The sequence below is a fragment of the Anopheles merus genome, chromosome 2R (genome assembly GCF_017562075.2).
Source record: "Anopheles merus strain MAF chromosome 2R, AmerM5.1, whole genome shotgun sequence".
NCBI classification, from domain to species: Eukaryota; Metazoa; Arthropoda; class Insecta; order Diptera; family Culicidae; genus Anopheles; species Anopheles merus.
The window spans coordinates 56,765,135-56,789,044 of record NC_054082.1 but is presented as its reverse complement, the minus strand read 5'-3'; the positions used below and the strand labels follow the sequence as shown (position 1 = coordinate 56,789,044).

At 36.0% G+C, this 23,910-nt stretch overlaps 1 protein-coding gene across 1 annotated transcript; it reads right to left on the bottom strand.

Annotated features, from left to right (window-relative positions):
* Positions 1–20,853: 20,853 nt before the first annotated feature.
* On the bottom strand, positions 20,854–22,399 carry LOC121589960. The gene is made up of 2 exons (XM_041909255.1): positions 21,368–22,399; positions 20,854–21,296 (listed from the first exon to the last, which is right to left on the bottom strand). Exon 1 carries the CDS (start codon positions 22,312–22,314, stop codon positions 21,481–21,483), a length of 834 nt encoding a protein of 277 aa, XP_041765189.1. The 5' UTR covers positions 22,315–22,399; the 3' UTR covers positions 20,854–21,296; positions 21,368–21,480.
* Between the last annotated feature and the right edge of the window lie 1,511 nt (positions 22,400–23,910).

Here is a 23,910-nt window from a genome sequence, read left to right as displayed (position 1 = left end):
CTAAATGTCGTCAGCGACATCCCTCCCCCCGTAAGTCCTCGTAGGGGAGTTACAATTCTAGTTTAAAGTGGGTGGCCTGCATGGAGGAGGACCAATTTTGTTTTTGATATTTTGATTCCAATCGCGGAAAACCAAGATGACCGTAATCGAAACCCTTATATGGTTATTGAGAAAGTACATAGTTACTAGTTTACCGATTCTACTTCGTTTAGACTTATCTTCCTTTGATAATGCTTATTTAACATGGGTTTAAAATATGCTCTAACTTGCTCAGATTTTATTAGCATCGTCGGTTGTTTTCGAACTTGCTCGCAAAATGCTACAGTCTAGTGACAAGGTTATGATTCTCCGATTGAGCACTTGGGGTAGTGAGTGTTTTGTTACATTTTTAGTATATCTATCGGGTTGGTAGAGAAAACAGATACTGTTTGGATTTGTAAGTGGTATAATTCAGTGACTTCTGGCCCTATTTCCTTTGAACTACATCTGGTACCACTTCTTGTTTTAGTAATGCTGATGCTATGCAGTCTGGTTCTCGTTGTATTATTTTCAGAAGATATGAGTGCGATTCGTTCAGTTTAAAATTTCCCTTCGGGTATAAGTAACTAGTTTTCGTTGATGGCTATTGTTTTTTCATGTATGTCTAAAATCGTATGATTGGCAAAGTTTGGAACGGCTATGACTTTAAACATCTCGTAATTTTCTATCGATACATTATGTGTTTTGATAGAAAGACTATTTCACACCCTCTTCTATTCTCCTATTGGTTATTTCCGAGTATTCTAAACGTTATATGACTTGCCATCTTTCTTCTTATAGTTTGTTTTAACATCTCTTCGTCTCTAAATATAATTGGGTTGAATCTATTCGTGATACTTATTTCTCATGTCTTGTACTAGAGCGGGTTGTAAGCATGATCGTTTCTGTATATACTTTGTTAGAACTTCATTTTTGTTATGCTAAATTCCTTGCTGAGAACATCTATACCATCATAGAGTTTGTCTATTCGGTGACGTAAATTTTCTGTTATCTCATTGTGTTTTTTATTTGTTTGGGTCAAACGTTCGGACACATGGTGTAAATTTTGTATCCTCTGCTGCTCTGAAGGCTGCTAATTGCTCGTCTATGTCGTCTCCCCCCGAACATGAAATCTTTTAGTATACCAAATATTCCCCGGAGCGTTTGTCCTTTTGTGACTTTATTCCTTGAATTAGTTGAATTGCATGGTTGCATTCGTGCTGAAGTGTACTTTTAGATCCGAGAGTTCAGAGTCCGTACTATTAACGGAGTTCAATACTATGTTAAGTGTTTTTTCACGTTTGTAACGTATCCGTATCATTTTCCGACGTGCCCCCGTATGGAATGTCGTTTCCCATGCTCCCTTTTTTTAATAGGAGTGTCCCAATATGATCAAAATATATTCCTGGTTCAGGGATAGGTACGATCGATAAGCATTCGACTCTAAACAGTGCGGCTATGTATATTGTTATTTTAAGGATGAGCTCCATGATACGGGCCTAATTTGAGCTTTTTCCTTTTTGGTATTTGACTTGCTAGTTCTCTTCTGCTTAGCTTTTATAACGTTAAGATTTGTTTCTTTCCTTTTTCCCCAATTTGAAAATGTTTGATCTCGTTTTACCTCGAGTACTGCTAGTTTTACAGTTGGCCTGTTAACTAAATTATTACCTACTTTGATTCGTGCTGAACGAGTCTGTCCGTCTACGCCAGTTACCAGCTCGCAGATTCGGCCTTTAAACCATTTTCCTTTCCTTTGTTTCATCGGGAAACGTGACAATATCGCCTATTTGTAATGGTTTGGCCGTTTGAGTCCACTTCTCTCGTTTAGAAAGCTTTGGGAGATACTCAGTTATCACCCGTCGCCAATATTGTTGTGTGATTTCCTGGCCCTTTTCCAATCGGACCGTACCAATTCTGTTTTGGTGATATCTGAGATATTCGGCTCTGCCTCGCCGGAACAACCTAGCAAGAAATGAGCTGGAGTTAGGGGCTCGTCATCTTCTCGTTCTAGTGTTAAGTGAGTCAATGGTCGATTATTTGTTAGGAACTCTATCTCAGTTAGTATTGATCTGAGAACGTGTTCTTTAAACTCTCAGCCATGGAAACCAGACTCTTGATTTCTCCAACCATTCGCTCCCACGCACCTCCAAAATGAGGGGCGCCTGGTGGGTTAAAGATCCATTCTATGCCTTCTGAGGCACATCGAATTCTTATTTGTTTCATCTCATTGTCGGCTCCGACAAAGTTGGTCCCATTATCGCTGTATAGAAAGATACCTTTCCTCTTCTGTATTGCAAATTTTTTAAGCAACAATAAAGGTGCTTGCCGTTAGATCAATGGCTATTCTATATGGATTGCTCTTTTGTTAACACGTAATATAACACCCCCCTTTTTTCTGCCCGTCTGCCTATCGTCAACGAATAGGGGCCCGAAGTAATCTACTCCACAATGCGTAAATGGTTTTTTAAACACTGCTGTTCTACATGTTGGCAGTTGGTGCCATTATTGGTGGGATTGGTTTTAGCTCGTGCGTTTTTGCAGTATTGACATTTGTTTATTACGTGCTTAAGACTGCTTCTGAGATCTATCACCCAGAATTTTGACGAACTGCAACCATCACTGATTCGCTCTTTGGTGGTAGTACCTCTCATGATAATGTTTGTAGGATAAGGTTTGTAATGTGATGCCCTTTTGGTAGGACAATAGGGCTACGTGCGTTAAATTGAAGAAATTTAACGTTTCAAGTCTTCCTCTAGAACGCATGATCCCATCTGGTCCAACATAGGGCACAGGCACCTAACTTTACTGCTGCCATTATCGGTTCTTCAATGAGAGTTGTATCATCTCCGTTAAAGCTTTCCCATTGAGCCTTTTTTATTAAGTGGCGCTCAGCTAAGTCAAGGGTAGCTTTATCGATTGCTGTCGAAAATGACAGGGATTTAGCCTTACTTTTTAACCAATCCAAGCACTTTAGTGCGTACGCTACCGATCGTTTTAGACGGTGCAGTTGGAACCCATTCGACGGAAATGGGTCATAATCTTTATCTTTCCACTGTTCTCGAAGTGTTTACCCTTTTTCCGGTCTTCAAATGTGTCCGGAATGTCTGGTGTTAGTGTTTTTATTTCTAAATTTTTGAGAAAGTCGGGACCATTTAACCATATTGACTTTTTCTTACAAGTTTTTGTAGCTTCGTCAGCAGGTTTTCTGCAGATGCTACCCAGTTCCACTGCTTCGGAGAGTTTGAACTCCAAAATTTCACCGATTCTCAGGGCTACGAACTGATTATATGTTCTAGGCTCTGAGTTAAGCCAGCTAGAACTGTTTTTTGAATCGGTCCAAAGAATTCTGTTTGACCTTTAACCGCAATTCCCCTTGATTGATTCGTTTAGGCGAGTGCCTAGCACTGCCCCTTGCAATTCAAGCCTAGGGATCGACAGTGGTTGGGTAGGAGCGACTCTTGATTTTCGGCCACGATACTTATGTCGATGCCTAAGTCGTGGGACTGTCCTAAGATACGTAACCGCGGCAAAGGCTTTTTCCGACGCGTCTACGAAAGTATGGAGCTCCCTGATCTTTACGTTATTTCCAATGGAAAACATCTAGGTATAGATATGTTGATCGAGTTTTCGATTCGGCTTATCCAGTTTTTCCATTTTTCCTTATGGACTGGGTGATTTCGTCATCCCAGTCTAGTTTAGTTTTCCAAAGATCTTGCATCAAAATTTACCTTCAACAGTAATGTTGGCAAGATGACCTAGAGATCGTAGATTTTCATTATATATGAGAACATCTGACGTTTCGTTAATTTTTTAATATCTGCCCTTTAAAACTTGTAGGCAAGACGTCAGACTCTTTGTCCCAAATCAATCCCAACACTTTATCGAAGTTTTGATTTTTCTCCTCTCTGGAGCCACCATTTGTCGCGCACACGAAAGTGTCTTTCGAGCAGCAGCTTAAGACAGGCACAGTACACGCCGACTTAAGCACAATAATAACGCACCACTGGTTCTTGGCAAATTCGATTCATTATTTTATTCAATTGATTTTATACTCTAAAAATGCTGACCGCGTCGATCAGCATATTTTTCTTAGTCTATTCTTCTTAGCCTTTTTCCATGTAATCGTTAAACCAGCGCGCATCGCTGGCGCGTTGCTAACGTAGCTAGTCAGCATTTTTGACCTAGCAACGCTTTGTTTTTTAAGCCTAAATTGTCGTCAGCGACACTCAGATTGTTTTGTGTGTTTTGTGTTGTCTGTTTTGTGTTGTTTTTGTGTCCGTTTTTTTAATTTGGTGTGTATGTGTGTGTGGGTAACTATACTGGGTTTTGAAAACAAAATTCAGTTAGTTTGCATCTGTTTGTGTTGTTCCATTTATTTCCCTAGTTAATTATAGTTATCTATGCTATTGTTTTTCTCTGTTTGTTTTTTTTCGTGTGTTATTTTTTATTTGAGGTTTTAGGAGATTTTTTTTCTTTCAATGATCTTCCATTGCAGAAAGATAAAAGATTTCTCTTTTTCCTCTCCTTTTTCATATTTCTATGTGGTTTTGTTTTATGAAATTTATATTTTGCCTTATTGTTTTTCCAGAAGGTTCTCTCCATGTTTTTCGGAATCTTCAATTTTGTTCTATTGTAATTGTTATTATTATTATTATTGTATTTGGGACAATCAAAAATCATGTGCCATCCTGTATTTGATATTCTGCAATTTTCACATTCGCCTTTTTGGATTATTTTCATTTTAGCTAGCCAGTAATCTGAATAATCATGCCCGGATAATATTCTGTTCATTATTTTTATTTGTTTCCTGCTAATTTTTATGTTTTTGTGCCAATTTCAGTTTTGAATTCAGTTTGGAAATTTAGGAATTTCTTCCCTTTAGTAATGGACTCATTTGTGTATTCTGTAGCCTGTTTTTCCATTTCCTTTCGGCAAAAATCTTTGGCATCAGTAAACCTTATTTTATTGTCTAATTCTACACTTTTAGGCATCCTTTATTCGCTAATTCGTCTGCGACTTCGTTTCCGTTTATTCCTACGTGCAACGGTATCCAAACAATTTGTGTTTTAGTGTTAGTGGTGCATTTTGTAAGATGTTATATATAATTTCTTCTGTTTGTGGTTCTTTTGTGCTTTTTTTAGGATTTGCATGAGGTCAGACTATCAGTATATAGGGTTATGTTTTTCATCTTATATTTTTAGCTATCTCCAAAGCTTTTTCGATGGCTATCAGTTCTATTGTTGCTATTGATGCTATGTTTTTAATTTTATATTCTTTGTATATGTTATGTTTTCTATCTTTTATGTAAATTCCTATTCCCGCCTACCGCCTAAGCTACCATCCGTAAAATTGTTGGTCTATTATTGTTGCAGTTTTTCATCTTTTCTAAGGTTATTGTTTTAATCGTCTCTTTATTTTGTTTGTTTGTTTGTAAGTGTTGTGTCTATGTTTATTTTGTTACAATGTTGTTCATTTGGCTTATGGATAGATGTTTTAGTATGTTATAGTCTTCTTCATATATTTTCTCTTGGCATGATTTTGAGTTGTTATTGTAGTTATTATCTTTTACCTTATTTTTTTTTCTTAATATGTGTGAATATACTATTATTTTTGCTAGCTATTTACGTGCTATGAATTTAGAACTGAATTGGAATGGGATTTCGGCTGCAATAGCATGCAAGGTGTTAATGGGTGTCGTTTTTGTGCATCCTGTGGCTTTGCGTATCGCTTGGTTAATTTTTGTATATATTTTTTTCCTATTGCTTTTGTTGCTATGTGTTTAAGTATGATGAGCCCGCATCGCATAGTTGACCTGTATACTATTAGTGTTTTTTGTGGGTCTAGATTTTTATTTTTTGCGCATAGAATTTTTAAAATGTTAGTCTATCTATGGCTTTATTCCTCAGGTATTCTATGTGTTTATGAAATTTAAGCTTATTGTCTATTATGGTGCCGAGGTATTTGTAGGTGTTTGTTATTTCTATTTGTGTGTTTCGTATGTTGAGGTTGAAGTTTTGGTTTTTATTATTAAATATCATATATTTAGTTTTATCCGTTGTAATGGGGAGGTTTAGTTCTTCTTTTTCATTTATGAATGAATTTAAAGCTGTTTGAAGATTGGTTTTCAGTTCCTTTTGTCCTTTTCTCTGGCAATTATCACAAAATAATCTGCATATTGTATTAATTTGTGTTTTCATTTGTTATTTTATTGTGTATATCTTTGGTATATAGATAGAATAGAGTAGGGGACATTATATCTCCCTGGGGTAATCCATTAGTGACTAGCATTTTGATCTTTGTGTTACTTTCTATCTCTACTGTTCTATTTTTCAGGAAATTAGTAACACATAGAGTTAGTTGGTTTGATGTGTTAGCGTCTATTAATTTTTGTATCAGTATTTTGGTTTTGACTTTGTTATATGCCTTTTCTAGGTCTATAAATATGCCCCGGTCATGTTATTTTTTCTTTTGTTTGGTATACTTGATTTGTTAGGTAATTTATGCATTGATTTATGTTTTGTGTTTTCTAAAGCCGACAGAGGTTTCTGGTAGAATCTTTCTAATTCTATGTGCCTATTTAGTTTGAGGAGTACTGCAGAGTTTAGAATTTTTGTAGGAGTCGGAATGAGCGCGATTGGTATGTAATTCTTTATATTGTTTGGATCTTTTTCTGGTTTTGGTATGGCTATAATTTTGATTTGTTTTAGATTTTTGTATATTTTTCCTTTCATCCACATATTGTTTGCATCTTTATGATGATCTTGAATGTTTCTTCGTTTATGCTACGAAGCATTTCGTAAGTTATTTTGTCTATTCCTGGTGCTGTATTTTTCTTGTTTTTAGTAGTTTTCATGTATATTTCCTTATTAATTAATCCATGTCTATTTGAGTTGCATTGCTTGTATCTGTTCTAAATTTAAATAGTTTATTTTTTTCGAAGTTTGAATCTAAAAAGTCTTTGGCTATTTTATTATCATTGTGTATAATGTTCGATTCTTTGGCATGATTTTTGTTATTGTTAATATTGTATACTAAGTCCCATAGTTCTTTGGTATTAGTTTGGGAGTTTATACTGTCTAGAGTGTTGTAAAATAGTTCTCTTTTATGTTTTTTTTTATTTTGTAAATCAGGATAGCTGTTCTTTTATTGCATTCCATTGAGTTTTTAATAGTGCGTGAATTATTAAAAGAAGTTCTGGCTATGTTTCGATTCTTAAAGGCAGTTTTTAATTCTTCATTCCACCATGCTTTTAGTTTATGTTTTGTTCGGTGAGTATTCTTTTTAGTTATCTGTTTAATTTTATTAATGCATTATTTTATTGTGTTAATTTTTGTGTGATCTAGTTCATTTATTTGTTTATATGTTTTATTTTTATTTATAACGAATGTGGGTGCGCAGCTGTTTTTCATTTTTAGAGTAATATGACCATATGATAGTCTGTGATTTGTTTGTTTGTTTCTAGGAATATATCTTTTGATATATTGATAGGTCTATTGAAGTTTTTCTTTGTTTTTTGTCTGTTGGAATGCATGTGTATGTATTGTTATGTAGGATTATTAGTTCTGAATTTTCAAATTCTTCAAGAATGATTTCACCTTTTTTATCGGTTTTATCATCACCCAGTATCTGTGGTGCGCATTGAAGTCGCCCACTATTAAAACTTTTTTCTTGTCTTTGGTATTGTGTATTATTTGGGCTATTGTATTTTTATATCTATATTACTTGCCTGTGGTGCTATGTATATTGATATAATAGTCATTTTTGTTTTGAGTGTTGCTATTGCTGTGGTTTAAATTGTTTCTACTTGATTTGTGATATTGATTTCTTTGTATTTTATTCCTTTTTTATAAGAATACTCCTTCCTCCATAGCCATCTGACCTATCTGTTGTAATGGTGTTGTACCCTGGTATTTCAATATTCTTTTTTGTTTTTTTTCTCAGTGATTGTATGTTTGCTTGGATAATATTGAAAAAAATCATTTTTCCTGCTCAAACCTTGTCTGTTCAAATTATTCAATATTTGGCGGGGTTAACTCTTCTGCTGCATTTAAGTATCTAGAATTTTCAATGACACTTTGATATACTTCTGATTCACTCAGATATACTTCAGTGTCGCTGAAATTTATTGTTTCGTTTCTTGTTCTTTTTCTTATTGTTTGTTCATTTTCTTGGTAGCTGTTTATTATGTGATTTTCATTTTCTGTATTAGTTTATGCTCTGTTTACAATGTATTTTGTTATGTGATTCGTTTCGTTTTGTTCAATCGATTGGATTGGTTTTTAATTTTTGGAGTCTCTGTTACTTTTTCTATAATTATTCTTTGGTTGTTTTGTTCTTCTTCGTTTTCTGGTTCTATATTATTGGTTGGCTATTAGTTGTTGTGTTGGTATGTGCACTATTATTTCTAGCTATTGTATTCTCGAAGGTTTCTTACAGGTACGTCCTAGGAATTGCAGGCACTGCGTCTCTGCGTATTTTTCTAGCTTCCCTTAGTGTGATTCTGTTTATAGTTTGTATTCTTTTTATTTCATACTCATCTTCAAATATCGGGCACTCTTTGTCTAGGGTAAAGCGGTTGCCTCCACATTCTGCACATTTCGGGGGATTGTTACATGTCTCGTGAAAATTTTCGTTGCACTTGGCACATTTTTTTCCCCTAAAACATTTCGCTTTAATGTGACCTAGCCACATGCATTTCATGCATCTCATTAGTAGAGGGATATTTAATTCCACTTTTTTCTTAAAATATCCTATGTGTATGTCCTTGGGCGGTTAGTTTTGTCGAATGTTATGATGGCTGTTCTTGTAGTAACAAGTTCATCATTAAGTTTTTCCTTTTGAAAATATATACCTCTGACATGATCGTTGATTAGACCCTCTTTCAATTCATTTTCCGTCATAAATTTGAAGGCATCACATCTCACTATATCCTTGCAAGAGTTAAGGGGTTTGTGTTCTTCTACTTTCACTTGTATTTCCGTTTTTTCCCAACTAAGTTTTTTTTTATTTTTCTGCATCTTTTCTGTTTTTCACCTTCCCATGAGGATCTTCCATTTCTAAGTAATGTAGTTTGCAATGGCGCATTTCCAATGACGTTTCTGTTGCCTTTGCAAAGAGAAAAGGGTTGTATGTGCCTAAACTTATGCCTTTTGTTACACTTTCCACGATTAAGAAGATTTCTTCCGGTTCATATGAATCGTTTATAATAATTCGCTCACCTCTGTTTTTCCGTTTTTTTGTTTTACCGGAATCCTCACCAAGGTAACATTTTCAAAAAATTTAAATTACTAAAAACACAGAACTAACCTAATTTTCCACACCAATTTCATCAAATAAGTAATAAATTACATGAATGAACTAAACTCAATCAAAAATCATTATCCATAGAATATATTTTGGCTGTTAAACGTGATATTCGACTTACGCGAAAATCCGAGTTATGCAAATGTCTCCGGAATGCATTATTCGCGTAACTCTGGGAAAGACTGTACTATATAGTTTAATACAAAAACTGCGCACTTTGATACATAACTAATCAATACTGTTTATAAAACAACACTTTTGACACGGAAACTGCAATTTTGTTAAATAATCGCCACAATTGTCCGGTACCAGCAATAAAAATTTACATCGGCTGACAATTAGAAGCACCATGTGTTTGTTTTGTAGTTTATTTTGACAATTGACAGGTTTATGAGCCCACAGTGAAAAAAACCCGGTGTTATTTAATGATAGCGCACGCTATATTAGTTATTTTACCAATGTTGAATGTTTTCATGTGGTATTATAATTTTGTGCCGTTTTATTCATTCAACAGTCATGGATTTATATAATTAACTATTGTTACGAAAGCTTATGAACGCTGAATGACATATAGGGTTTCAAATCATATAATGGACTATTGGATCTAATCGGCGGAATGTTTTAAATTATTAAGAGAAGTTTTTAAAACAGCTATGTAGTTTTGCATCCAGTTATGAAGCGCTCGATTGTACACTGTAGAAATTAAATTTAGATTGTTTTTTTAAAGAACGCATGTGCACGCTCGAGAGTCTTCTCCTTTTAAATACACATGATCGTTAATTGGCATCTCGCTAATCCGCACTTTGGCTATGAAATTCATGAGATCGCTTAAAGTAGTGAATTTTTTTTAAATGATAAATACAGTAGGTGAACGCTAACTGGATGTGTTGTAACTGGAGTGTTATGTAACTGGAGGTTCGCTAACTGGATTCTCATTTAACGAACACTTAAACGGCAAAATATGAAACATCCGGAATCTCATGAAGAGAAATTTGTTGCAAATGGGCATTTTCCACACAAATTTGGGGTCTTTTGCCTACGTTTGCTATTAATTTATGCCATTACATGAATTACTATACTTTATATCAACATAAATGAAAAAAAAGTTTGGTATGTTTATTCCAGTCAACGTGAATCAAAACAATCAATCCATAGGAACGTCACTCCAGTTGGCGAACGTTGTTCGTTAACTGGAGCTTGTTTACCTAAAAGCAACACTATATCAAATAAAGTACAATCTCTTCTCGACTAGTACTGAGTTGATACACATATTGTTTAATGCAAAATATGTTACCTTTTTGCAACCATTTTAAATAATTCAAAGAGCAAAGATAATCAAATTTGCTCCTACGAAACCTATAAAATAAATAATAAGAGTCTAAAAACCATCAAATTTATTCAAAATACTAATACATTAAATCAATTTTTTTCAGAAAATCGTGGTAGCCGCGATAAATACAACTAAGTTGAGTAATGTTTTACTTAAACTAGCGGAATATTTCTGTTTGATAACTTGTTTCGTAAAACCCCTCGATGAGCTAAGAAATATCATATCTCGTTAAAAAAAGATTAGCCATTTTTACACCCTTTGTGAACCGATCCCAACGAGAGACAAACTCCAAATTCTTATAAAATACAAGTTCCATGGTTGTAGCTTCTTTGCAGATGCGAGGCACTTGTTCAAACAATTGAAATGCATACGTTATATGTGCCACGTAAAGTGTAATGTTCAGCTGTAGGAACAAAATGCAATGTCTTTCGTCTTTTAATGTAACATTTAAACTATCACGTGTATCATTTTTTATTGATGATAAACTATTTTATCTAATTGTTTGATAAGTAAAATATAAACAAAAGTTTTTTTTTCTATTTGGAAGACTTATCATAATTTTTATACAACATTCGAATTTTACATTTACAACATTTGAAAAATATATATAGCACTGTTCTGCATATGTCATGCACACGATGTGGATTCAGATTGTTTGTGTCTACTCAATTTAATCAGGTGGAATATTGCTGAAGTTGGTAAAAATTCGCAGAAATGCGTTGTATTTGTTGAAGCCATAAAGTGCTGTTTTGTGTGGGCTGGCTAACTGAAATCTATTCAAAGTATAAAACACCTTCAATTCGAACAATAGCACGTATGTGTAGTACACGAGCAAGATTACTTGAATAGATTAAACATCACAAAATAAGAATTGGAAATGAATTTTTTTCCTTCTTCCTCGCTGCAACGACCTTTGCATCGCTGATATTCTTCGCCGTAGAAACCAAAGCTGATATGATTTGTGGGGAAATCTTACCTTCTGCAGGTGCAATCATCTGCCCATTGAAGTGCGTTGATTTAAAATTCAAAGGAGGCCAATGTTTAAACGGCAACTGCGTTTGTTCTTAAGCGTGATTATAGTGCATTGACAGTGACAATAAAAGAATTAAATTATTATAAATAATTAGTAGATTTTTGTGCGTTTTCCATTAGCATACAATATAAATTAGATTCAAACTATGGACTATTATTTATTTATTATAGTCGACTATCGACTATCAGATCAGTATATCAAAATGGTTTTTAAATGATGTAGGAAAATAAACAAAATTTCATACGTGTACATGCATGATGCAGATGAACCAACTATCAACTATCAACGTGTATAACAACTGGTATTTGATTCTTGTTATGCACGTAAACGAGCTTTTACAAAACGAAAAAAAAAAAAACATCGTTTGTAACACCTATTTATCCAGTTATGGGAAAACGAAAAAGTCTTACGGCCACTTTCTTAAACTCCATAGCAGAGGAACGATAGCGGCAGTTACCTGGAAACAATAGTTGCTTTATTTTATTTTGTGAGTATTATGTGCAGTTATGCGTACAATTAAGCAACAAATTTAAAAAAATATCCAAGGAAACAAGCTTATGGTAGGCTTAGATCGATTATGGTTATTGTGCCAAACAAGAAAACCCCGAATAAGTTCAAAAGATCGTCAATTGATTTGGGATTTCTATGAATTTTCCATGACGTGACGGATTTCTAAGTGTGATGGAAAACGTGGTAAAACGTGTTCAAAAATAATATTCATCCTACACCGCATGCCGTATGATTAATATTAGCAACTTTGTTACACATTTCTAGAGGATTAAAATAGAATTTAATAATAAATATAAAAATATCACATAGTAAACATTCCATTAATTATATTAGTAGTCTAATAAAAAGCCGGTCTCGTAGTACAGTCGTCAACTCGTACGACTTAACAACATGCCCGTCATGGGTTAGATCCCCAAATAGACCGTGCGGCCATACGTAGGATTGACTATCCTGCTATGGGGGGAAATCAATTAGTCACTGAAAGCCAAAGCCCACAAGTGGTACAGGCAGGCCTTGACCGACAACGGTTGTTGAGCCAAAGAAGAAGAAGAAGTCTAATAAAAACGTTTTTTATTTATTTTTTAATTTTTAGCATTTTATTTAACATTTGAAATTTCATCAATCAGACTCATCCAACTACACTCGCATTTGAGAGAGTTGGTGAGAATAATGCTCACAAAATACAGCGATGTGACGATCATTAATCAGCCAAAAGCCAGCGACTTCAATAGAACAAACGTGTAAATAATAATAAATAAAGCCCACAACCGACAAAAGCAGTGAAAAACTGACTACATGACCAACATATACAAATCAATCAACAACAAAAAGTATAAGGTTATAAATATTATACAAATTAGACAAATTTTCTATTTAAAAAAAAGTATTTGAATCAAACATAATGGTTTATGCTGTGCCGGTAGACACAAGGCGTTTAAGACCGTTGAGGCCAGCCAAAAAAACTGTTGTTGACTTGAGGAAACAAAATAATAAAATTCTTGAATTTTTACTATAGAATTAAATTACTTTAAAATTGTTCACCTGAATTTGTTGTTGGGTCTTTTTTACAAATCTACGTATTGTGGCAACAGAGCTAACATTTTGTTCTTGAAACGTACAATTGGACAGTCGCTAAACAACGAAAATATCTCTTTGCGCATGGTACAGATAACACTTTTGTAAAATCTGCTTGTCGTATGATCCATTTGCAGAGATTTAGAAAATCTAGAATATTCCTGTAATTAAACAGCTGTTTTGCGTATCAATTTTATCAACTGTTTGAACAAATGGTTTGGCGTTTTCAGGGACTTCGGAGAAGGCCTCCAAAACATGAGCAATTGATTACCCAGTCACCGACCATATAAAAGGGAGAATTCGGTTGTCGTGCAGCATTTGCAAGGAAAGTAAAGCCAGAAGTAGTGCTTCAAGATGAAATTCACTTTCGCATTCTTGTTCGCTGTCCTCGCTCTGTGCTCGCTGTTCGGAGCTGGATTCAGTGCCGATGTCTGCAGTAGCAAAAATCCGAAGGCCGCTGCTAAGGCTTGTCTACAGCGGTGCCATGCCAAGGACTTCGATGAAGGAAAGTGCGTCAAAGATACATGCGTGTGCAGCAAGGCTCGTGCAAACTAACAAAGCCCAAGGTTAACACAAGACAGGACAATAGAACCAATTAAAATGCAATAAACAATAAAACTATTTTCTCTGGCAACAAACAATAGTAGTGTTTTCTTATTGATATCGCACTGCTACAGCAGAATAAACATAGAAAATTAATAGTGTCAACAAGAAAGTTAAACTGAGTAAAATGTGAGTATTTAATGTACATTCGAAAATGTGAAAAACTTAACGAATCAATAAAGTTTAAATTAAATGTATTAAGTTGCAAACAGCGACTTAACACCGATTTATTGTACATTTACAGAGAATATACTCTTATCTGTTTTTGAAATGGTTAAAAAATGATAGTTGTTACCGCATGACCATAATTAGAAGAAACTTCTTCGGTAATCACATCAGCTGAGACTAATAATTTTGATTTGATTCCATTTCAGATAATATTTAGATGATCAGATTATTAAATAGTTTAACTTTAGTGCATTTATATGTGGTTACTTACTTATCCGTCGTCCATTTCCATGCGTACAACACGGCCAGCCCACCGGAGCCTGGCGAGCTTAATACGATACACGACAGTGAGGTTGCCTTACATCTCGCGTATAGCTCGTCGTTGTAACGGCCCCTCCATTGTCTTATCTTCTTCTTCTTCTTTTGGCTCAACAACCGTTGTCGGTCAAGGCCTGCCTGTACAACTTTTGGGGTTGGCTTACAGTGACTTTTGATTACCCCCCATAGCAGAATATTCAGTCCTACGTATGGCGGCACGGTCTAGTTGGGACTTGAACCCATGACGGGCTTGTTGTTAAGTCGTACGAGTTGAGGACTGTACTATGAGACTGGCTAAATTATATTTGACCATTGTCTTACACGGGGCCAATAATCCTTCTGAGAATCTTCCTCTCGAACGCGGTAGAGAGGGTTTCGTCAGATTTGAATCGTCAGAACAGTGTTCATGTCATGGAAAAGTGCTATATAGCCACAGCTTCCGTCCGTCGTGACAGTTTCTTTGAGGTGATCTGGTTTTTCAGTCTGAAGAATGACGGTTTGGCAGCATGCATCCTTGCGCGCAACTCAGCTACCATGCTATTGTCGTTGCTGACCTTTGACCCAAGATAGGTGAATTGTGTTGACGACTTCAAAAGTGCGTTCACCTATCTGTACGTCACGCCTAGGTAAGTTTGCATTGGTTGTTGGTAGCGACACTGATGTTGCCACCATCAGTTTGGTCTTTGCCTGGTTTATCTGTAGCCCAAGGCATAATAATTTTAATTTGATTATATTCCTGATGATATCTAGATGATATGATTTTAAAACAGATTAACTTTAGTAAATTAGAGGCGGTAATTAAAAACAACTTTCCTAGGTATTGAAGGGCCTGCTTGTTAGGCTCGTTAGGTACTTCCTTTCTTCAAATGTAATTATTCACTGAGAGGTGCATGGTATAGTATAAAAATCAATTCGACCTGCTGTATAAGAAAAAAATCCAGGCCAATGTAGAAAAACACTGATTTCCTTAGATGACAATTAATAGCGAGGCAGATAGCGTTACCGCAAGAATTAATTCGTTTTAGGGTCAGTTTATTCAGTAAATTTACTCTAGCTGCAATAGTAAAGGGAATTTCAAAATCTACTAAAAATTACGAAGTAGCTTTACCTATGCATATAAGAAGATAAAACAGGTACAAAGGAAAAAACGATTTTTAAAAATTGTCTCTTAGAATAGAGTTTAATTATTTCTACATCTTGTCCACAAGATGTGCACTTTTATCCATTTTATCATTAGTATATGGCATTTTTATTCATAGCACTTTTATCCATTTTATCATTAGTATATCATCAATTGCCTGATTTTCAACTTTGATGGTTTTGAGCTTTTTGGCTCGAATAGAACAGACAAAGTATGTTAATCTGGAATTTTAACATGATAACTCAAGAATATCCTCGATCAATATGTGAAGGTACTGGGATATTTGGTTTAAAGAACAGGCCAGGAAGCCTGAAATGTTACACATGTCTGATGTAAAGCATGACATAAATTAGGCGCAAGAGTTAGGGTTGCAACTCTTCTTCTTTTTCTTTTGGCACAACAACCGCTGCCGGTCAAGGCCTGCCTGTACCCACTAGTGAAGTGAGCTTTGCTTTCAGTGACTTATTGTTACCATAGCAGGGTAGTCAGTCCTACACGTATTGGGGCACGGTCTATTCGGGACTTGAACCCATGACGGGCATGTTGTTAAGTTGTACGAGTTGACAACTGTACCACCAGACCGGCCCAATTGCAGGGTTGCAGCTACTGTACGTGAAAAGTTTGAGGACAACTTGAAATTTGCTGAGACCTGGTATATATGACCTGGCCCTGAATAGTAAAAATGAGTAAGCATAACTATGATGCAAAACATATTTCGAATTGAATCTTTTGACTTCCATTTGCCTACGCAGAGCTTTAAATCTAGGATATTAGATTTGTACGCACTCAGTAACAGGCAGGATTACTTTTAGTATCAGACCCTAAATTTGTCGAAATAAATAAATAATTATTGTATGTCAAGAATGTAAATTTTGATACATAACCCATCGGTAAAAACATGAAATATCATCCGTACAAATATTTTTAGACAAGTCACTGATTCTGTTCCGAATCTGAATTAAAATTAAAAGTATTAAAGGTATGTAATTTATTTCTTCTTTCTATTAATGTTAATCGACACCTTGTGATAGTAGCCATCATGATACAGCATGTGATATTGATGTAACATTTTAAAACACCTGTTGGAGCCTCGCATCAAAGGTATCCAAATACCTGTCATAAACGAGACATTTAAAACGAGCGTAGGCGTAAAACGAACATGGCACGAAGCGTAACCTAAGAAAAGGGTTAAAAAGGGGGCCGCAAGACAGGAATCAGCCCTTTCAAAACCAACTGCCGAAAAAAAATTTGGCGCGTTATATTTTAATAAATTGTTTTGGCGAAAATTCATTCCCCCTTGGTTTTAGTTCCCAACAACACCACTTATGTGAACAAACTTTAAATGTTGAAATATTGCATATCGTTAAAAATAAGGTAAGTTACTGATGTCATAGCAGTGTTCAGTCATAAATAAACTGGTATGATTTGATCATATTTTCGATTCTCTATCAATTTTTCCCATTTTGTTCCTGCAAAACCTACCAATACTGATAAAATAACGTGATGATGTTAAAAGAAAAATCCATGCAAAATTTAGAAGTATTAATGGTATTGGAACCATCGTGGAAGGAATCTTTCATGCAAATTTCATTTGAAGTTGTATGTAGAGCATACATAGTGACGAAAAAGGGAGATTCGCTTTGGCCTACCGATCGACAAACGTTCTCCCTACTAAGTTATTATATTGCTTCCGAAGGCATTTCCGTAATGGTTGTTGGCAAAAGAATGGATAAAGCAACATAAAAACGCACAGGAATTGAGCGGTTCAAGCCCATGTATCGAGACAAGTGAAGAAAAGAGTTTGCTTATCTCTCAAGGATATTGCTTTTCCTATCATTTTGGTATTCTACGGTTCCTCCAGTAAGGATGTTAAACGTGCGTTTGCCGCCAAGGGTTGATTGGTTTAAACAAATGGAGATAAATTGAGTGGTTGAAAGGTCTCTGAGTTTTGAGAGGTTTCGGTACGTCATTGGATTTGGAGGACGTGTAACCAACGATTTTGAGGTTCTCCTCATGAGTAAAGTAAAGTAAATAAAGAAAGCTCGGATATATGCGCGTCGATTGTAGCGTGATAAGGAAGGACCAAATCGGTTTAATTTCATAAGCAATTGAAGAAGTGATCAGATTTTATCTGTAACAACCATGTAATTGTGTTCGATTATACAGGCAAATAGAAAGTGGTTGTATGAACAATGTTTTTATGTTTTATCACAACCGTCAGAAAATTATCAGCACAAGTTATAGAGTACTTTCTAGGTTTTCTTTCTTCACAAATTAGCACTTTGTTGTGAAAAAAGTTAATATGTTAAGAAAAAACAGGCATAAGAATGTATTAATGAAGTCTAATAAAAAAAACATAAGTCTTCAAAATGTAGTACTTCAAATAATAAACTATCAAACATATTATTTAGCTAATGTTTATGTTTGTCAATCATAGGTAGAAATTCTGTCTTCATATTATCTCTAACCACTGCCTAATCACAGAATTTTGATTACTTCTTGTCTTCATGAACCATCATCAATTTTATATTAAGAATATTTTTCGGATCATTGCGTAGTATCTTCTTGACAAACTTAGGTCGGTCGCCTTATATATAGACAACAGCGCATCTTTTGCAAAATTTGTCAAAACACAACATCAGTGCAAGATAACCGTGCAAATAAACGAAGCCCACTATTGTCTCGCGCTAGCTCTTGTTGAAATATGATGAGTTTTCGATGAATTGCAATGATAAGTTACACATCGCGTAGTTTAAAGAAGCTCAATTAACCCATCCAATCTGCCTATTTTTTGTTTATAAACATAAGCGAAATAGGTTAAAAAGAGTTATACTTTATTAGAGTTTGACATTATCCTCGCTGATAAACAAACATAACTCAGCTGTACCGGATGAAGCAAAATTGAGCTACTTTATGTCACGCAAGACAATGTCGCTCGACGTCTATTAGCATTAAACAACGCAAATATACGATTTCACTGTACTTTTCTAATAATAGAACTAAAAAATCATTTAAAGAACCTATTAGGGATGTACTCGGTGGCGAATTTAGGGTACCAGAGGCCCTAGCCGGTAAAACGATTTGAAGCTCCCTGTAGGAGGGGGAGGGGAATGTTACTTGCACCCAGCTTGTTGTTGGGAGATTGATAAGTTTACTTTAATTGCAGACGGGGGGCGGAGATGGTGGAAGGGGAACTGTGTAGACTATCGATCTACAAAACTTCTAAATCACCCCCTATAAATATAATATGGTATAACTAAATCATACATTCGATAAGACTATTTTACAGACGAGTTATCAAAATAATGAACAAATTACCAATTGATCTAAATATGACATATAAAGAATTTTGCAAGACCGAACAAGGATGTAGCCTTTACTTTGTTAGACCTTAAAATATAGGAATGATTGCCGAGAGGATTATTTTAGTTTTAATAAGAAAGAGCTAGAAGCAAAGGATGCAGGGGAACGTGTTCATTGCCGTTTTATTATAAGTCATTTTGCTATGAAATTCATTCGATCAACAAACTAACATCAAACGCGATTTGAAATGTCAGTTTTTTTAACTATCAATTGAAATGTATCGAATTTAACTATGTAAGATCTGACCCTCGATTCATATGTGATAGGTCTTTATTTAATTCGCATGGCTAAAAATACCTTTATAATCTTTCGTCAAATATTTGTCTCCTTGTTAGTCATCTAATGCAATCAAAATTTGAATCAAATTTGCAGGATGGTACATGAATATCTCATGCTACAATTAACTCAGCAATAACACACATTCTTCCAACAAATGCCATCAGTTGGTAATTCCATTTAGAATGGAATGCAAGAATTTGTAAACAGTCGTTGAAAAATCAACTAGAATACAACAAATCCTTCTTCGTGAACTTCTTTCAAGTCTGTAAAAAAATAAAATAAATGAAAGTAAAGAAATAACAAATATTCTACCGTTTGTACCAGCGTAGAATGTTTTAATTTAGTTTTCTAAGCAAAACAACTACAATTCGTAAAATTTACTAAGAACTTTTGATTGTGGACGATAACAAGAAAAATGTGAATCAAGAACAGCAAGAATGAATCAAAGATTATTTTCTGTTTTACCTCAAACTGGTGAAGAGAATTCAATCATACGAGTTGTTTAGCTGAAGTGAAATACAATTCATCTTGTTTTTTTTCTTTTTACAGCACTCAAAGAGCCTGATGGAATAAGTAGTAGTAGGCAGTTCTTTATTAAATCTATACAGATATCATTTAGCATGATAGCCAACGAAAATCTTGGCAAAAGTTAAGAAAAGTATGTACATCGGTCCGTTCCAGGAAGAAGAGAATGAAGATCGCCTATTCGTAATGTCATTCAAACTATAACCGACTGTAATTAGAGTATCTCTCGGGTAAAATGTGCATCGTTCATAATTTAAGTTGTTTCAACGCGTCTACCTTCCGTGTCGTTGTCCCGGTAAAAGTTTCTATAATACTTGGCAAAGTTTATCCTTTTCGCCTACGGTAGGTAGTTTGCGAATCTTCTATGCCGGAATATTTTACGAGTTTGAAGTATGGCAATCTTTTTTGTACCATTGTATGGCAATGTTTTTTGTTGGTTGTAACTTTCACTACCAGTCCTTTTAATTAAGCTGAATCCAAGGGGATTGATTGCCCTACGCATGAATTTATGTCTTGTGGTGGCTTGATATACTTTCGGCTAAAATGATATATCCCTTTACGATACTTCAGTAGTTTAAATTGTTATAAAAAGTTTTTCTTTTTTGAATTTGTTTTGTTTATATCTCTTAAATTCAGCGATTTTCATGCATTTTTTTTTATAATGAGTGGCTTAAAAGTTCTTGTACTTTAATTTGTTGAACATTTATTGGCCGATATGTTCATGCCGAAACGCTGTTCTCTGTCAATTGGAAGATGCTGCTGCTGCTGTAAACCACACTTAGAAAGAGGTATTAAAGTTTTGGTATGAATAGTCGAGTTTAGTGCTCTTGAGTAAAACTCATCATTCTGGCTTCTAACCGGTACCGAACCGAACCTCACATAATAGCACCATTAGTGCTATCAGCGAAATGACCTTATGCGTTTAACAGTTTGGCGTATGCTACTTCATTTCACCATCGTCACAGTGACCACTAATTAATGAATCAATGTTAAGGAGCGATTGATGGTGAGTGTGGTATCGTAGCTTTTACCGGGCCGGCGTAGAAATTGATGACATAACAACACTTACGATGAAGATAATTTTAGAGCAACTCGTAGCATGTATGTCATGAGAGAAAATAATTAGATTGCTATGGCGATTTTCATGGGAATACAGAATACACTCTAATTAATCTTGCGTTTCTTGGTGAATATAAAAGATTTACTTTATTGTTATGACACTCTTTTTCAATCCATACGTGACAATAATCAATGTTCGCAGGAGATTAATTCAATGTCAGTATATTTGCATTTTCGTGTGGTGACATCTAGGAAGAGAAACAATCAAAGTCTGTTTACTGACGCTAATTTTCGACGTAGGTGGCTTTTAGTACACATCAGTGGATTCGTGCAATGCTCGCTCCAACGAAGTAACTATTGCGCAAAGTATGTGTTTCGCATGAATTCTCACATGAGGTAGAAATGAACACCATTCCCCATTAGTAAGCATGGTTCGGACGGACAGGCGCAGAACGAGTGAAGCTCTTCGTTAGGAAGCTGTTTCGTTGCTTGTGATGTGTTGTTGGTTTCAACCCCGACAGTTCAAAGGAGCCATTGAAAGTGAATGCATCTTGATGTGTTGGTCAAACATTCTGAAATGGTAGGTGCAAGCCCGCTGTTATGAATGCATACTGACAAACCCATACATGTATTTTAGAATCACCTAGTCTTGAGTGCTAAAAGAATGCTGCCATCGTTTAACGTCGATAAGATACTGATGTATTGCCTTTTGTTCCCATCATTGTGATAAACTGAAAAATATAGTTTTGACTATGTCTAAAGTTTATTTAGCCTGTTTTTGTATTTGATAACGTCGATATCGTCCATCAGCTCGAAGCGGGGCGCATCAAAAGATGATTCATTAGCTGTTTCCTCCATTGTCGCATGCCGATAGGGATCTACGTTAAATTTGGGATACTTTTGGCGGATTGCTTTGCTGCTGTTGTTACTGATACTGCTTACACTGTTGTGTTTGGGACGTAGTCTATTCTTCAGTTGCTGTTGTAGCTGTTGGTTGTAATAGGCATCGAATGGGTCAAAATTATTTGGCTGCATCGTGCCGTAAGGGTCATCATCGTTCGCCGAGCGGCTGAGTTTGTTGCTACAGGTGAAAAAGTGGCCAATACTACCAAGTGCATTGTGAATTTCTACCCCCGATACGTAGATATATAAAGCGATGGCCGATGCAATGATAAATAGAACGATAAACACACCACTTAATGCTATCCATAGCGCATAGGATGCATTTGGTACCTTCACCATAGGCTCTGTTCCAGAAATATCAGTAGTGCTGGAGGAGTGCATTTCTGTAGTGGTAGAACGATCCCATGGTGTAGCTTGCGTAGATATTTCGGTCGTGGACAGCACTGAGGTAGTTTGTGTCGGTGGTACAGGTGGAAGATTTGAGTTGCTAGATGCTACGGTTGTACTGGGTGAGTGTACAGTGGACGAACTACTGCTGGGGGTGCTTATTATTGGACTTTGTGATGGGACACTATTTTCAGCAGTCGTTCCATTAAAATCAGGAATGCTTGTATAGGTGCTAGATATGGTTGGTGTTTTGAACGTGGTGGTAGTAGTAGTACGGCGTCTTCTTGTTGTTGTATTCATCACAGAAATGGTTGTACTATCAGGTGACTCCGACTTAGCAGTACTCACAGATTCCGTTGTGTGTATAGTAGATTGTGTGGTATATGGTGAATCGGTCATATCGGTTGTTGTTGTGAAAAATGTAATTGGTGTTGATGAGATAGCAGATGTTTTATCGAAAATGTTGTAGGAACAGTAGTGGTGGAAGATGTCGTTGGCATTACAGTTAATGTACTTAAGGAAGTGTATGAAGTTGTGTTTGTTGTTTTAGAAACAGTAGTCGTTTCAGATGGAATGGGCACAGCATTAGTGGAAGATATAGCACTAGAAGTTATAGTTGTGGTAGGCGATGTATTACTAGTAGAAGAAGTAATTATATAAGTGGTAGTAGGTAAAGAAGATCGAAAGGTAGTTGTAGAAGCGATTGTTGTGAGAGGTCTTGTAATAGTTGTAGAAAGAGTTGGTAGCGTAGCCGTGGTAGCAGTAGATGCTGCAATAGTAGTTGTAGTAGGCATCATTGCAGTAGACGTCGTGGTAGTGATAATAGGGCTTGTTGAAGTGGTTGAAGGTAATGTACTGGTAGTTGTAGATGTGGTAGTAGTAGTAGTAGGTGTGGCAGTAGTAGTAGTAGGCGTGGTAGTAGTAGTGGTCGTGGTAGTAGTAGTAGATGTATTGAATGAGGTAGTAGTAGTTGGTGTGGTAGTAGCAGTTGTGGTAGTAGTAGTGGTGGTAGGTGTGGTAGTAGTAGTTGTTGTAGAAGTGGTCGTAGGTGTAGTAGTACTAGAAGTAGTCGTCGCAGGAGAAGTAGTAGTTGTTTGAGTTGTGGTAGTAGTGTACGGCAGGGTAGTGGTTGTTGTGGATGTTGTGGTACTTCTAGTTCGCCTAGTAGTCGTGTACGGAATCGATGTAGTCCTAGTGGTAGGCCTGCTTGTCGTCTCTGTCGTTGTGTAAAATTCATCCAATACCATACAAAATTCTTCCAGCACGAGAGGATTGAACACTGTTATGTACTCTATTGCCAACTCTCCATCTGCACTCATATCAGCTTGAAGCTGTATTCTCGCACGGCGTATTTCACGTTCCACCTTTCCTACAAACAAACTCCACGTAGATGTTTGCGCACGGGTTGTCCAATTTTGAGCCAGAAGTGGCTCTCCAAACTGATCCATTACATCTAAATCGTATACCATCAGGGTCAACAGGCAAGGATTTCTAAACATTAGCTGATAGATCATGCGTATCTCCGTGAAAGCGTTCATATAGAAACTGTTAATCGATTCCGTACAGCTAATACCGCGCACATCGTTTGAGAGGAAATAGGTAATGCGTTCACGAAACGGGCGAAACAAGGGTGACGAAGCGTATGTTCTTAGGCGAAATATCTCGCGAGGCGACCCAGAACACTGTTGCACCTTCCATGTATTTATGTCGTTGAAGTCGATACGCTCACAAATTGAATCCGCTGCACTGGATATTCGCACTGAGATAATTAACACAAGCACTATCGCAATCAGAATGGTTCCACCCCACCGAGTTTGTGTTGGATATGCCCCCATGTTAACCGGAAAGCGTTTGCGCAATATACGTATCGTTTCACGTTGAATCGTTTCCAATGTA

Excerpts from the sequence above, each read along its gene's own strand:
- LOC121589960 (XM_041909255.1), bottom strand. The coding sequence starts at position 22,314 with ATGAATACAACAACAAGAAGACGCCGTACTACTACTACCACCACGTTC.